Source organism: Abramis brama (assembly GCF_963993115.1).
Source record: "Abramis brama genome assembly, chromosome: 15".
NCBI classification, from domain to species: domain Eukaryota; kingdom Metazoa; phylum Chordata; class Actinopteri; order Cypriniformes; family Leuciscidae; genus Abramis; species Abramis brama.
Genome location: NC_139977.1, coordinates 10,786,654 through 10,803,345, shown reverse-complemented (window position 1 = coordinate 10,803,345; position 16,692 = coordinate 10,786,654). Strand labels below are relative to the sequence as shown.

General features: G+C 35.3%; 1 protein-coding gene across 1 annotated transcript in view; it reads left to right on the top strand.

Moving 5' to 3' along the window:
- Positions 1-16,692, top strand: part of grk6 (G protein-coupled receptor kinase 6) — a 72,732-nt gene that overhangs the window by 20,837 nt on the left and 35,203 nt on the right. Inside the window, exon 3 of the mRNA XM_084136366.1 lies at positions 1,157-1,252. Coding sequence (XP_083992492.1) covers positions 1,157-1,252 — 96 coding nt within the window. The remainder of the gene's footprint in view (positions 1-1,156; positions 1,253-16,692) is intronic.

The following is a 16,692-nucleotide window of genomic DNA, read 5'->3' as shown; positions in this document are numbered from 1 at the left end:
ACTTTCTATTCATTAAAGAATTCTGAAAAAAAATGTATAACAGTTTCCACAAATATATTAAGCAGCAAAAACTGTTTTCAAAATAAGAAGAAATGTTTCATGAGCAGCAAATCAGCATATTAGAATGATTTCTGAAGGATCATGTGACACTGAAGACTGGAGTAATGATGGTGAAAATGCAGCTTTTCCATCAAATAAATAAATTACATTTTAAAATGTATTATTTTAATACATTTTAAAATGTAATTTATTTATTTGATGGAAAAGCTGAATTTTCACCATCATTACTTCGATTCAATGATTTCAATGATTCAATGATTCATCATTCGATTCAATGATTTCAATGAAAACAGTTTTTGAAATTGTAATATGTCACAATATTACTGATTTTCCTGTAATTTTGATCAAATTTGTGTTTTTGTGAACATATGAGACTTCTTTCAAAAACATTAAAAGTCTACCCAACTTTTGAATGGTAGTGTGTATGTGCAAAAAAATAAATCAATTATATATATATATATATATATATATATATATATATATATATATAAAATTTATATATACCGGTATATATAAATTTTAGAATAAAGGATCTCTGTCTGCAAAACTGCTGTCATTGTCGTCACGGAAAACATTTTAGCAATTTATTCCTGTTTCTATTTTAGATATGATTGGTCATAATTTTTTGATTTTTACATCATGATCACTGAGTAGGTTTATTACCGTAAGTGTATTTACCAGAATAGTCTGTAAGCATTTTAGAAATTTCTTTTTATTTCCAGTTCAAATCTATCTGGTGTATTAGCCAGCACAAGTCTACTCTTAAAAGAGAGAAATGTTGTTACCATCACACAGGATCAACCATCCATACCATCACGCATTATACCAGAATCCACTTGATAAATCTGAGAAATGTTTTAACATCCATGAAACAGTTTGAAGAAGTCTTATTTTTCAAGCTTTCAAAAGTGTCTTAATTGAAGAATTACCCATATATGGCCTATTATTATTCTTCACATAATAGGATAATATATACGTATTCATATCCCATTCAGTCTTCTAAAGCCCACCTGTGTTAAGATAGTAATCTAATAGCATTTTAGAGCCTGTATGCAGTTCCTGCCTCTAATCTGATCTTTGCTTGATTCCTTTGCAGGAGGGGGTGGGAACAGAAAAGGCAAGAGCAAGAAATGGAAACAGATGCTTCAGTTCCCTCATATAAGCCTGTGTGAGGAGTTACGCCAGACTATAGGTACACAGCTCACGTTTATATCAAATATGTCATAAGTGTTGATATGCAAGTCACATTCATGTCATATGAACAAACTGTTCACTCATATAGAAAGTTTTTTTTTTTTATTCTCAAATTCTCTGTCATTTTATTGTGGCTGTTTTGTGGTGTCTTAAAGCTATCTGAAATGTGATTATGGCAATATGCAAGGGAAATACCAATCTTAAATTGAAGAGTGAAAAAATACATGGATTTATATTGATGGAATGTCTTAGTATAGCAGAAGTCTTAATTATCATTCTTAAATTTGGGGACAGAAAAACAGGAATCAGCATATGGCCTAATGTGATTATTAACCTTCAAAAAAATCATGATTCCATTAATTAGATGTGAGCGTTGCACGTTCAAATTCAAAATATGGCGTTGCTGCGGTTTCAGAGCATTTCTCAATTATTGAGTACCTCACATTTATGCCAAGTGATTGCTTATGTTATGAGGAATGTTTATGAATTACGACAGTGCTGTCTATCTGTCATAACTTTATGCTGTCTATACTGTAAAATATTGTGAATGGTTATGAGTGCACATTTTATCTCCCTCATCTTTTTGAATGAGCAGCTGAAAGTAAAGCATAGACATTTCAAAATAAAAATCCCAGGTGTATTTTGGGTTTGTTTATAATGAAAAGTTCCTCATTATGGCAAAAATAAATAAATACATAAATAATCTTTTGGTTATTATTAGTATTTTGGTCACATAATTATTGCCTAATATACAAATTCTGTATTATTTTGTCTGAAATGAAATTATTAAAAATAAATCATCATAAATGCTACAACTTAGGCATCACAATATTGTATGAAAAAAGGGAACCAGTGTTATTATTAAAATGGTTTAGTTATTAAAAATCAGTGCGTTAGCATGCACCCTCATATTGCGATTTATAATGGAATTTTGGCAATATTGCGATTAAACTATCTCATGTAAACGCAATATTTCGATCAAACTAATGCGATTTAAGCTCATAATCGTAGTAACCATATTCGCATTCAACTATGTGGCGTGCACCGTTTTTAATCGCAATAAACAGTTATAACCTTTCCTTTCCACAATTATACTTTTTTGTTTGAAAACGCATCTTTTTCTCTCCGTTTTGGCCTTCCGTCCACAATGAGATGGCGTTTTTATTAATGAAAACAAAGCTTTTTGAAAACGCTCTCCAAAGTGGATAAATTTGAAAATGCCGTTTTCACGTTGTAGGATACGTTTACACAACAACGAATGCTTGAAAAGGAGACGTTTTTCCTTTGAGTTTTCCGCGTGCAGGCGATACCATTGTCAAAACGATCCCCATTCACACGGATCTGTGAAAAGAACTAAAAACGCTGTAATCTGCTGCCAGGCAATTAGATGGCGATGAAACTCTATAGACTGAACACGTAATACGCATGAGCATGACGTCATCGTCTTCAGAGATTCGCGTTTTTGTTGTTTACATAGAGACCGTTTTCAAAAACATGCACTTTGAAACCCGTTTTCAGCTACCCGAAACGCTGTTGTCGTGCAAATGAACGGCCAAAAAAGTTTTACGTTTTTAGTTGAAAACGGTGTCGTGTAAACAGCCCCTGAGACGGCGTTTTTATTTGAAAACGGCGTTTTCGCGTTGTAGTGTGGACTGTGAAACCAGAGGTACTTGAAAACAATGACGCATGTTTAGTCATGTGATGCATATTGTTCCAATAGATATTCATGTTTATACCGGTATTGCGCCAGTTGCTAAAATATGCTACTTTGCACACTCTTCATATCACAGTCCTGCAAAGTTGACAGAAAATGTACTCGCATTTGTGTTTTAGACCAAACAGATGGTGACCTGGATGCATCTTTTAAATTAGATATTTTGCTAAATAAAATGATCCTGCCAGAAGAATTGCGTGATAACTTTATTATTTATTTTTCCTTCTGTATGATCTCAGTGAGCTTTTGTGAGGGTTTACGCATGCGCAGTAAGGGTGAATTCTGACGTTTCAGTGTGAATAAGAAAGTTTTGGAAAATGCCTGAAAACTATAGTCATGAACGAAGAGCGTTGTTAAATGAAAGAGAGAGGTGTTTATTTGTTACACTGATAATTTACCTGTGAAAATGCAAATTATGTCTCAATTTAAAATTTTAAGTACAAGTTATTTAGGTGCAAGTCTTGATATTTGTGTGTTGGAACAGGAAGCGTTTCGCTCATTGTTTCTTGCATTCAAGCATAGGCGGAGCTTGTGTAAGACTGGGCAAGGTTTAGCTCTCCTCTGTCCACGGACTTAAGACCTGTGTGGAATCTTCTCACTCAATTTACCACTCGCTGCTGCTTCTCATTGCTTTTAGAGGAAAACTGCCCATAACTGCTGGTCTAGGATCAGTTTTTATCGTAATCGCAGAATATTGGCGAAACAGATTTTGGCGTTAGCGTCAAAGGTTTCTATTTACAACGTGTTTCGCAGCGTTGAGCAATGTTGCCAATCACAAACATAGATGATTTCTTGAACATAATTAGACATGTTTCAATTAGAATCCACTCACCACTCAAAGTTCTGCGCACTCGCGAATCCTCTCATTATAAGTTAACTTATTACAAACAAAGTGTAGAAATTATATCCTCTAAATTAGAGATTTATTGCGCTTCAGTCAGCTTCATTGTTCATAACGGAACTTTGTGAGATCGTGATGAATTGAGGTGACAGCTTTTTTTGGTGATTATAAAGGGAGCGCTCTGTGCGCTTTCTAGGCTTATAATCCATTCAGAATTGAAATACAACTTTTTTTTACTGCATTGAGGCAATGGTTATTTTTTAGGTGTGTAACGATACCCTCATGTCACGATTCGATACATATCACGATACTGAACTCACAATTTCTTTTATTTATTTATTTTGGGCGAACTTTACAATACATTTTGTCACTATCCACGATACATATTGCATTTTTGCATTGCAATATATTGTGACACGATACATTGTTACACCCCTATTATTTATTATTCGAATTGGCTGCCATGCTAAATCTCGAACGTAGCTGCTTTAATGACAAATAATTTATCGGGAGCGTTCATGCTGGGATGTGTAGGTTGTTGCTAGATGACAGTAACTTGAAACCATTTCCTGACATACTATTTAAAATGTGTTTTTAAGGAGGAAGCGCATCTAACCTTACCCTGGAGTTGGTTTACCCTCCGCCTATGCAAACAAGGTGTCGCACATGTGCAGAGACTAGCGCATGCATAGATTCACACACACACACACACAAACACATTCACATATTTTTTATGTCTGTTTGGGTCCTTCTGAGGTTAATACATTAGTCCAGCTGTTTTGCAGTCTTTGTAAAGGTTATGCATATGCAATATTGTATAAAATTGTATTATGTAAACCGGGATGTTGAGAATGTAGGTTGGCCACAGAGTTTCATGTCTGCGTCAGTTGACAGGCTAAGTGTGTGGCTGTTGTTGAGGAGAGGAAACTGTGGCTAGGCCAGAAAGAGGAAGTTAACTGTCATTTTTTTGACGTTAGTCACTTAATTCTTGTCAGGATGAGAAAAAAATCTGTCAATTGTGCAGTTAATGTCTTTGATTTTGCACCGGGAATGTACAATTCAATACATTTTGCAGATGCGTTGTGAATCGATTTGATTTGATTTGATTTGATTTTACATTTTTTTTTACAGTATGTCTGCCGCCATGTGACCAACTTTTGCTGAATCAGTTTCCTTTAGAAGTCGGATAGATGTTCTTACCAAATCTACTGTTGCAATGTGTGTATCTGCATGCTCTCCGCCACTGCACCTCCCAACTCAGTTCATTTTAAAAGGAAATATACTATACAACAGGGTTCAAAAACTTTCATGAGTGTTAAAGTCCCCCTGTAGTCAATAATTGTATCCCTTAAAACTCATCTTTGACCACCAAAATGCCGTATTTAAATGTTATTTTACTGTGAAAAAAAGTATTCATGCCTTAAAATAGCTGTAAATGTAACGCCTGTTTCACACGTGTGCAGTGCGTGTTGCGGTATTTTCAATATTTCCGTTGTCAGCGTCTTTTATAAAATATTATAACAAAGTTTCAGCATTGCGATTCTTTTTGTACACAGTAGTTATAGGTCTACACTCTTTCACGTGTTCATGTTTAAACTCAATACACTTAAAAAAATGTATTATTCAATGCATTACTTCTATATAGATTTATATATTAAGTTGCTCAAGCAAGTGGCAAAACATTTAAACATGTAGGCCTAATTATGTTAACATCGCAAGCATTTTAAATTAAAACATACAATTGACAAAAACAGCTCTCTCATACCTTTTCTTTTGCATTTAAATCTTTTTTACAAGAAATATTGTGGATCACAAAAACTTGTTTTTCCACCTCCACGAAGAGACGAGTACATCCATTATGTCGCGTTGTTGAGGTAGTGTGTAGTTTTTCTTGCTGTAATTACCCCGGGCTTAAAGTTAAAGGGGTGGTTGATTTATGATTTCACTTTTTTAACTTTAAGTAGTGTGTAATGTTGCTTTTTGAGCATAAACAACATCTGCAAAGTCACGACGCTCAAAGTTCAAAGACAAGGGAGATATTTTCTTTTAAAGAAATTGCTTTTTAAGGACTAACAAACGGTTGGTAGACTACACAGCATTCCTCCCGGGTTAGTGACATCATGAACCCTAAATTTACATAAACCCCACCCCTGAGAACACGATTTATAGATGATCATGACAGAAAATGCTAATCACTGACTAGAAGATAACTGCACAAAAGCTACAAATTCATCAACTAACCATTCAGAAATGTTGTCTACATGTTGTCTCTTCTTCTTGAGTCTCTCCATCTTTCTGACTTCGGTTTGAACATAAAAGGCTAAAAGTTTTAGAAATTTTCAGTGCATGTCTGTGTGAGATAAAAAGACACAAGCTATTGAAGCTCCGCCCCCTGTGCTGGGAGCAGCAGCTCATTTGCATTTAAAGGGACAGACACAAAAACAGTGCGTTTTTGCTCGCCCTCGAAAAGTGACAACTTTAACATGCTATATAAAAATATCCGTGGGGTGTTTTGAGCTAAAACTTCACATACACACTCTGGGGACATCAGAGACTTATTTTACATCTTGTGAAAAGGGTATTATACCACCCCTTTAAAAAGAAAATGACTGTGAAAAATAGTTTTTGGGAGGAGTAAAATTTACATGCGGTTTCAACAACCAGCTGCATTTACACTTGTCCAGTTTCGTCTGGAATGCGGCCCAGACCACCTCCTGAAGTGGTTTGAGCAATCGGATTCAAATCCGTCTCGAATGCATTTCGGAGAGCATTTACTCCTGGTCTTTTCACGATCGGATAGCTATCCGATCACAGAAAACGCATGAAGTGGCCAGGTGTAAACAGACCCTTAGAGAGCAGGATGGCCAATATAAAGCTATATATACTATGAATAATTTATATTTATTTGAACTAATATTTAATAAGTTAGAAATAAATATGAAATATATTTAAAATAAATCTTTAAAATAAACATGCTTTAGATGGCAATTGATTCTGCAATCGTATTACAGTATTTTTCACAAATAAAGTAATTGTTTTAAAATATATGAATTATAAAAAAGAAGTAAGCATGGTAACAGGGCACTCAGTAATATGGTAAGTTTGTGCACACTGGTAATCATATTTTTTTCAAATAAAAACAAGGTAACACTAATTTTACATAGAGCACACAGTGAAAATGGCATGAATATGACATAGTGGGGAACTGGATATAGCACAGCACATTTTGACGGTAAATGAGAAAGTATTATAGGATATTGTTTGCCTGTTACTAATAATATAAAAGCAAAGCAAATGCTTATTTATTTTTTCGCAACATTTTTCCGCATACCGTTTACTTTCTTTAACAGTTCAATCTAATAATAACATATTAGATATAACTGTTAAACAGAGACCGTAAAGATTAAACTAATGAAGACGGATAATGTGAGCGCTGTGTGTCAGGCGCATTCTCAAGCATTTTCAGCGCCACCCGTCAAAATAAAAGTCTTGCTTCTATCACATCGGCCAATCAGAAAAACTTATCGGCCGATGCGTGATATATCGGTCGACCACTATTTTTATGTATTGCTCTCTACAACGTCGCACACATAAGGGTAATTAATATGATTAACCTTTTGCTTGACTTTATCAAACAGCTAATAATGTGTTGCTAATGTTACACAAACCATGTTCCCGTTTCTTTTCTCAGAATCAGAATCAGTATCCTTCTAAAAATCAGCATTCTTAGCATCAACATGCTTTTAACAACTCAGAACATCAGTGGAGAAAGGTTCATCATAACATCATAATATACATCATAAACATAATTCACCCGCTATATTGCTAAAAGTACCAGATTTTTCATATCAACGGAAAAATATACCGGGATAACCTGGCTTCTCTTAAGACTCCCCTGCTTCGCAGCATAGTTAATGATGTTATGCTAAAGCCCACCCCCCTCGTGACATGATTGGTTACAAGGTAGTTTGTGACCTAAGAAACACCGGTGATTTCAAACTGGGTTTTTGAGACTTACTACACAACTCATTGCTAATGGGGTGCAGAAACTACAAGACATTTGCTCAAGAGGCAGTCCCGACCAACAGCAAAAAGTTTTCCCACATAAATTCACGCAAGAATTACGACATAAAAAGCATTGATACGGGTGACTTAAGATGAAGTAATAGCACTTCTTTAGAATAATGTTTTCTTGCAGAAAGTTGTGGAAGAAACTTGAGGTGTTACACAATCACTCTTAACTTCCTGACAGTTACTGATTTGATCTTGAGTGTGTGCAATGCCAGGGAAACATGCCAGTTCCTTCTGTTCTCACAACAACAACGTCTTGTATCTAAATAACATAAATAAAAATGCTCAGAAAGGAAGATTTTCACATTTTATTTTGAAAATGTAAATGTCACATGGCTGTGCAAAAGAGTGTGACGATTCAAGGATGTTGTGTGTGATTTATAGTAAGGCTGGCTGAATTTGATCATTATTATTATTATTTAGTATATTCTGACTGATACCTATGAGCTAATGAAGTTATGGTCAGTATCATTTAAATGGCTAATATTATATTAAAAATCTGTACTATTTTTTCAATCAATTGTTTTAAATGCTACAATTTAGGCATGAGGCATCATAGCATTATAATGAAAGTATGAAAAATGCAGAGCAGTATTATTATTAAACAGATTTACTAGTGTTATAATTAAAATGATTACTGTTTTTAAAGATTAAAGGAATAGCCTAGTTTACTTAAAAAATTAACTTTTCCATCAACTGTTTGGTTACAAAATATATTCTTTTGTGTTCAGCATAAGAAAGAAATTCATACAGGTTCGAAACAACTTTAGGGTGAGGAAATGATGATCGAATTTTCATTTTTAAGTGAACTATTCCTTTAAGTAAATGTTAGATGACATCAAAGGCATGCACAATTGAATATTCAATGCTGACCAATACCGATAAAAAAAAAAAAAATCTGATAAAGGCCTATTGCCAATTATGATACTTGTATATCATGCTTACCTTGTTTCCATTTGACATGCTATATGATACGTGTTATTTTTTTATTTTTTTTGGCCATGATTTCTGGTTGCTATTGGTGGTTTCCAAAAGGCCCAGGTCAAAAGAGTTCAGTATTCTGGCCCCTACGTATGGCTCAGTTTTCTGATCCAATGGAATTTAAGGGCATAATATCATGCATCTGTTCATTTAAAAAAAAAAAAATACAGTATAAGCACATTTCTTCTCAACAAGCTATAATTCGAGTTATATATCATTCATGTTTGTAGCACAAACAGTGTGGGATGAGTTACGTGTTGAATTTACTACTTAGGGTTAAGAGTTTGTTCGCATCCTAAGCCTGTGTGTAAGCAAAGCTGCAGTAAACAGCACTGTGTTACTGTACAGTAGACTTACACAGACACATAATTGAGGAGTGGGGTTTGGGGAGGGGGTGGATGGATTAAAAGTACCTATTAGTTTAAATCCAATCATATAATTTCCTCTGAGTTGGAGCCTAATTTATCCTAATGTCACCAGATTCTGCAAATGAGATGTGGTTTAGATGGGAATCAGCTGTGAGCCGCCCAGAAGTCTGCTCTGGGAAAACATTGAAGAAAAGCTTTCTCTGTTTCCCATTAGCCTGTTATATTAGCATGGTACCTACCATAACCAGAGTTCTTCGGTGAAACATAGTCCCATGAATATTAATCAACTTGAGTTGGGCAGGAAGTGAAACACTTGACGTGTGTGTGTGTGTGTGTGTGTGTGTGTGTGTGTGTGTGTGTGTGTGTGTGTGTGTGTGTGTGTGTGTACTGTGCCCATCATGCATCTCATGCCTGTGTCTTTCTCACTTACTTCCTGTTTCCTTTGTTATAATCACTGTCTCAAACCATTCCCCGAAACAGCTTCAGGTTTCTTTAGTTAGCTAATGCAGGGCTCTACGCTAACTTTTTTCCCAAGGAGTACATGTGCTCCTAAATGAAAAAATTTAGGAGCACACAAAGAAATATAGGAGCACAGTGAAAAAAGTTGATTAAACTGCTCAATTCATATGGATTAGTTTTATGATCTTTTTATGAACGTTTTTCGAAGCATCAAAGTGGTAGTTGTGTAGGCTGTCAATGGAGGGAAAGAAATCTCTCAATTTCATCAAAAAGTTCTTCATTTGTGTTCTGAAGATGAGTGAAAGTCTTACGGGTTTGGAACGACATGATGGAGAGTAATAAATGACAGATTTTCTATTTTGGGTGAACTAACGTTACCTGTTTAATAATTATGCAATTATTATTTTAACCTACTTCAAAATATATAAAAAGAATGAACACCTCAATAAAGGATAAAGTGCTAAAAACAAAACAAATGCCTGCTTGCTTTTTCCCTTTGCAGTACTTGCAGTAGCCTATATTAAGTTACATCAAAAATGAGTTTTTGTCGTCTTCCTGTCCTCAGTGTGGACTGTTTTGGTCGTAACTTCAGTTTATGCACTTGGTCTTTTGGTGGGACATAATTAAAATAAAATTTGGTGGGTTGCTAATAAAATTTTGATACTCATTTGCAAGTAGGCCTATTGATAGTGTGCAGGAGTTCATTATTTTTTTTTTTTTTTGCACTTGGTCTTTTGAGATAATGACTATAGGCTTCATACTGTGTTGCGTATCTAGCTCACTAAGTGTTTACTTCACTTTTTTTATGGTGTAGCGGCCTGTTTACACCTGGTCACTGCATACGTTTTTACTGATCAAAACGATTCCATTTACACCTAAAGTTAGTCACATTGTGTGTTTTCGCAAAACTAAATCGGATCTTCTATTCCCGCGTTATATGCAGATTTAATGTAGGCCTAGTTCACGTCACCAAAAGCAACAGATATGACCAGCATTTTATTGATCATCATAAGCTCATTTCAAAATCAGCGAAAGGAGAGAGCGACAGCAGCACTGGTAACCGTTAGCCTAATATCATTTCGTTTCTTTACTATTAATGAATATGATTGTGTGATGAGCGTCTACGACTTAGGCTACTTTCACTTTAATTTGCGGCAGTTTTCGCGTTAGCTTGATGAATGGATCGCTCATCTGTCGTGATGCGTGTTGCAGTATCATCATATCTGGCTATAACATGACATATAGCCAATAACACGCTCTCACACGTTTATTTTTAGCACTGTTGGGAGGACTCTCTCACTTAAAATCCAGCAGTTCCCGCACATTCCCACACTATTTCAGTGATTGGCTCAATGGTTGCGAATCGTCGCTCCCATTTGAATAAAGTTAAGCGCGTCATCAAATGTCCACATCACGCAGTTGCGACCCCCTCCTCTTGCTTGCTTTCCATGTGAAATCAATGCTTCGCTTCATCGCGCTGTTGTCTTCAGTGTATTGAGAACAGCCCGTCACTCGCGCACTGTGCTCGTAAATTATTTTTCAAGTTCGCACATAACTATTTTTAGGCGCAAATGCGAGTGAATTACTCGCACTGTAGAGCCCTGTAATGGAGTTCTAATCTAATCTAAAAACCTTATTATTATTTTTACTATGACCACTGCCATTACACTTTTGTGAATAATCCCATCTTTCATGTCTCACATTTGGTGCCTTTTAAGTGTAAAGAGAATCATGCTGGCTTCGCCTTAGGTGTCTGAAGAAGGAACTTGAGTGCAAAACCACAAACGAAGGACCAAACAATATAAACATTGAAACGAATGGTTAAAAAAGACATAAAAGACAGCTTTGGGCATCTCTGATTATTTTCAACCTTCCATGCCTGGGGTGTTCCCATCCCAATTAATGTGCTCCATTCAATAATACCTCTCTTCATCATTTTACATTGTGAACACGTCATGTCTTGTCACATTGCTTCTAGGGAGGCTTAAGATCAGTGCTTTCGATTTTTCTCCACTTTGTCAGCAGTATTATATCAAAATGTTCCTTACGGACAAGTCTGTCCCTAAATAATGAAGCATTCTCTTACAGGTTTTATGTTTGATGATGTGCCTCACAGTGAATTGTGCAAAAGAACATTATGTACATTTCATAACTGTCAAAACATCCTAATAAACCAAATACCATGAGTTACTTTTATTAGCATGAAGAACCAGTCATTAAGAGTTTCAATGACAAATCAGAATTTCAGCCATTTGCTTTCTTCAGTTTTTTTAAAGAAGAAAAAAAAAGGTTGTGCTGGTAATCTTTCATCAAAATATTAAGAGCTTGCGCTGACTCTGAAATGACTCTTTATTGTATGTTAACAAACGGCCAGATGGCAACTTCACTATTCTTTTAGACTACTAGTATAAAAGGGATGTTAACCTTTATAAGGACCTTTTTTTTAACCTTATTAAATGCATGTCATATTTTATGTCAAATTTATACATGTAATCTATTCGTCCAATTAGAAACAACACATAGGGCTGCTATGAATTAAATTAAATCATCATCTTTATTTAAGTTATCATTATTGACTAAAAGCATTTTTGCACTGAAGTGACATTTAGATGTATTGATTGTCACAGACTGTTTAATGCAGCTCAGAGGTGGCATAAATGCATTTACCTTGTAATGACAATTACATAAATAATACAATGAGATTTGTTTTAAAAATACAATTCTGTATATTGAAATACCAAATTTTTTTTTTTTTAAGTGGCAGCAATTCCCTGTATTAATGAGTGAGTCATTGAATCATTCATTCAAAAGATTTGTTCAATACGGCTAATTTATTCTGAAATGAACCAAGTGACTGTCTTTACAAATGGGTAATTGAATCATTCTCTCAAATGTGTGTTTAATGTTTCATATAATTTAAAAACGTATTGTCTTTTCAAATCTTCTATTGCGTGTCATGTATATTGAGTTTTATTTTTCGCACTTCAGAAATGTGAAGTAATTTCTGGTAAGGGAGCATAGTGAGCATCGATGCTCCCTGTTTTTTGTGGTGCATTGTGGGATTTTTCTGGGATCAAATGTTACAGAGCACTGAAAGGATTTTACGATTGAGACAGCCTTTAAAATGATCGACTCTCTGATCAGTGCCTACTGAAGTAGGGAGCTGATTGAGACGGCTAAGTTAGAAGGCTGTTTGTCTAAAGGTATGCTATGCTAACAGGCTAATCGGTTAACCGTGAACAAAGTCCTTTTAAGATTCACTCGGCGACCATCTTTGAAACGCCTCTCGGGCATGCAAGTGCAGCTCCTATCTCTTTGAATGGGGAAACATAAAATTCTCCAAAACTGTTCACCAAGCTCACGATTAAATTTCATATTTGAAATAATTTGAAATTATTCCGTCATATTGAGCGTTGCACTTTTCCCCATTCAAAACAATAGGAGTGTTGTTCTATAGTCTTTGCCGTAAACTAAGTGGGCTAATCAGCTAATGGTTAGCAGGCTAGCTATCTAGAAGGATGCTAATCTAGCAGGCTAATCTGTTAGTGTTATGCTACTGATACTATTAGTGTTGCTTACTGATATAATAAACCATAGATCTGCGAATGTTTAAACTAATCATTTTAGCTTCCGTTATTTGGTATAATGTGACCACTTAAAAGACATTTATTGTCATATTTACATTTTCAAATGCTCTCAATGACCTTGATCTTTATTGTTCATATGATTCAATTCCTGGGATGAAATTTTCTTCCTCTCCACAATCAACTGCAAACTGGTAATCAGGTCTGGCTCCATTCAACGCTCATTTTCATGATCCATTCCTCCAAGGATTAAAAACAAGTACTTTTTGTTTGTTTGTTTCACATGGAAATATATCATTATGGAAGTAAAATGGGTTGACTATAATTGTTGTATACTTCTGAAATGTTTTAAAGGGCAATCACGACAAGATATAAACATGGATAAATAATGCAGGACCATTTTTCACATCTTTGCGCAAGACAATGTTTCCAAGCTTGTTCAGTCTTGTCTAATTGTTGTGTTTTGAATTCATTTCCTGAAAAAGGTAATTCGGGAAAGCCTTGGGAATTTTTCGCCCTGTTGTGTGACATCACCTTGTGGAATTGAGAAAACATGTCTGCATTGACTTTTGTCAAAGGTCATGTTTGAATTGTTTGTACGAGAATGTGTCTATTTTATTGCCATCGATTCATAAGCTTAGAAATGTCTACATGGCACTTCAGGCCAGACAACAGCAGATGTTCAGCCGTTTTTCTCCGTTTTAAAGCACAGCCGCTTGGCCTGGCACCTCAGGAAGCTCTCAGCTTCCATGTTTAAAATGCAAGGAACCAAAAAACAACCTCCACAGCAAATGACAACATGCCCAGTAGCACATTATAATCCACCCGTTTACAATTTTAGATTAGATTTTTGACAAAAATTAACCAACTCAACATACATCCATGCCAAGGCGCTCTATATATATATATATATATATATATATATATACACACACACATATACATACATATACATGTATTAGTGATGTCAATCGATTAAAACAAATTTCAATAATTAATCGCAAATCTTTCTGTAATTAATCGCGATTTAGCACGTCTAACATTTTTTTATATATATATATTTATATATATTGTAATAATTTGACATTTAATCTACAAATTAATGCAGAAACAACATAAAGAAGACAGTAGCCTATATTTTAAATATTTGTTTCATTTTTGTGAAAGGCCAGTATCACTGATACCAATACTGCTACTGATGTCCCTATATGGAAAATATTTATTTCTCAATTTTAGCCATTAATTATAGGCATTCATTCAGCATTACAGTATAATTGAATGCTGTCATTAATTTAAGTGAATTTATAACAGTCTTCACACAAACTCATTATAATAAACGTCACATTTACCTGTGCCCCTCAATTTTTCAATTGTCCTAGTCAGGCCGTTTCAGATTTTTACTTGACCTGTCAAAATGCACAAAGAGTTATTGTTTTCATATTGTTTTTGACCCATGTAACCTTGTAAACAGTGCTTTAAGATTTTCAGATAGGTCTAACAAGTAGGAAATAGCCTATACAGACATTGAATAAATTTATCAAACACTTCACAGTCTTCACTGCATAAATGATAAATTAAATATAGATTAATCATTATTAATGCTACAAAAGTTATTCGGTCAAGAGCATTGAGTGATTTTTCTCTTTTTTTTTTGTACTTTGACTATTTTTAATGACAGACATCAGCAGGTTTTATACGCTGCTGTCACTTTAAGACCTGCCGCACGTGACACGGATGTGACACGCATCCCATTTTCTCTTTACGTTCATTTAAGACTTCATTTAACTAATTTAAATGCTAATTTAGCTAATTTAATGCTAATACTAATTTAGTGCTTGCTAATTTTGTGTGTTTTTGTCCGCGCAAGCACTGTCTGAAGCGGGTTTCTATGCGCACGAGTGTGTGTGTCACACAGACAGGGAGTTCACAGATGCGCACCAGTACTGCACTGCGTTCTCTTTTGTGTCTTACCATGCTTGAATGGTATAAAAGCATTTGCATCAATAAGAGTGTGATCATAATGCATAATGTTAGCCAAAGGATGACGGGAAAAAAAAGAATGCTCCTTTAATTGCGTTGAATTTTTTTTTTTTATGCGTTAAACTAAAAAAAGTATTGCCTGTTAACGTGTTAATTTTGACATTACTAATATATACAGTATACACAACACATACATGCATACATACATACATGCATACATACATACATACATACATACATACATACATACACATTTACACACACACACACACACACTGTATATTGTGTGTATATATCCATGGGGCCATGGTTTCCATGTCAGGCTCCAGTGGGCTTCTGTCTATATGGCTTTTGTGAGCCACCACTGCAACTGTAAATGAGCCTTCAATTTAGGTTTATGATGTTGACTATATTTCCTTGGCTGTATATTTGATTTTATCACCAAATTGCCCCACTAGCTAAACAATGACAAATTAAAGTCTAATATCACCAAATGCTCTTGGAGATTTTAGCATGACGTTAACCTTGCAATTTAAAAGTGTAATTGATGATATTGCTCCTGTGAAAGTCAGGAAGAAGAGTGGGAGACATAAAGCACCTTGGAGAAACTCAACAGAATTGCAGAAAAGCAGAGCACATGTGGCGGAAGACAAAACTTGTAGTCCATTATAACATTTACAAAGACAGCATCCATGCTTTCAATATGGATCTAGGCAAAGCTAGACAGACTTTCTTCTCGAATATTATAAACAGCAACTTAAACAGCACTCTTTTTGCTACTGTAGAGAGACTGACACCCCCCCACCCCCCGCCCCAAATGAATTTCCTTCCTTCTTCTCTGAGAAAATCAATAATATCAGAAAGGTGATCAGCATATCTTGAGTTGTGCTGAGATCAGACCACAACCCGAGAAAGTAGTCACTATGTCTGATTTCAAAGAAATTGATGGCAAAATTTTGAAAGAAACCGTACAGCACCTTAAAGGGACACCAGGCAAGCCTGAGTGTTTTTTCTCTACGAAGCTCCCCCTAGTGTCTGGTAGTAAATGCTTTCAAACACTGTTGTAAAAACGAACTGTTGTCCCTCCCCCCTCGCCACGAGCAACCCAGCTGATCAGCTGTCAACCCAGCTGAGCAGAGGAACCGGCTATTTCAAAACCAGTTATGTCTACCGAGGCAAGTAAAGCAATATTTTCTTTCCAACTGATGAAAATATATATATCAGAGGCTAATATTTGTCTAAAGTTATATTAGCAAGGTCTATAAGTTCATCTGGTAGAATGACGGTTTACCTTTGCTTGTCTAAGAAAACATCAGAACGTTTTTTCTAGCTCAATCATGATATGTGCAACATGTTTATTGCCTATTATCAGACGCGTTGACTTAGTGACATAAATAAAAGTGTAAGTTACACAAATAAAACCAACAGAGGAACGGCCAA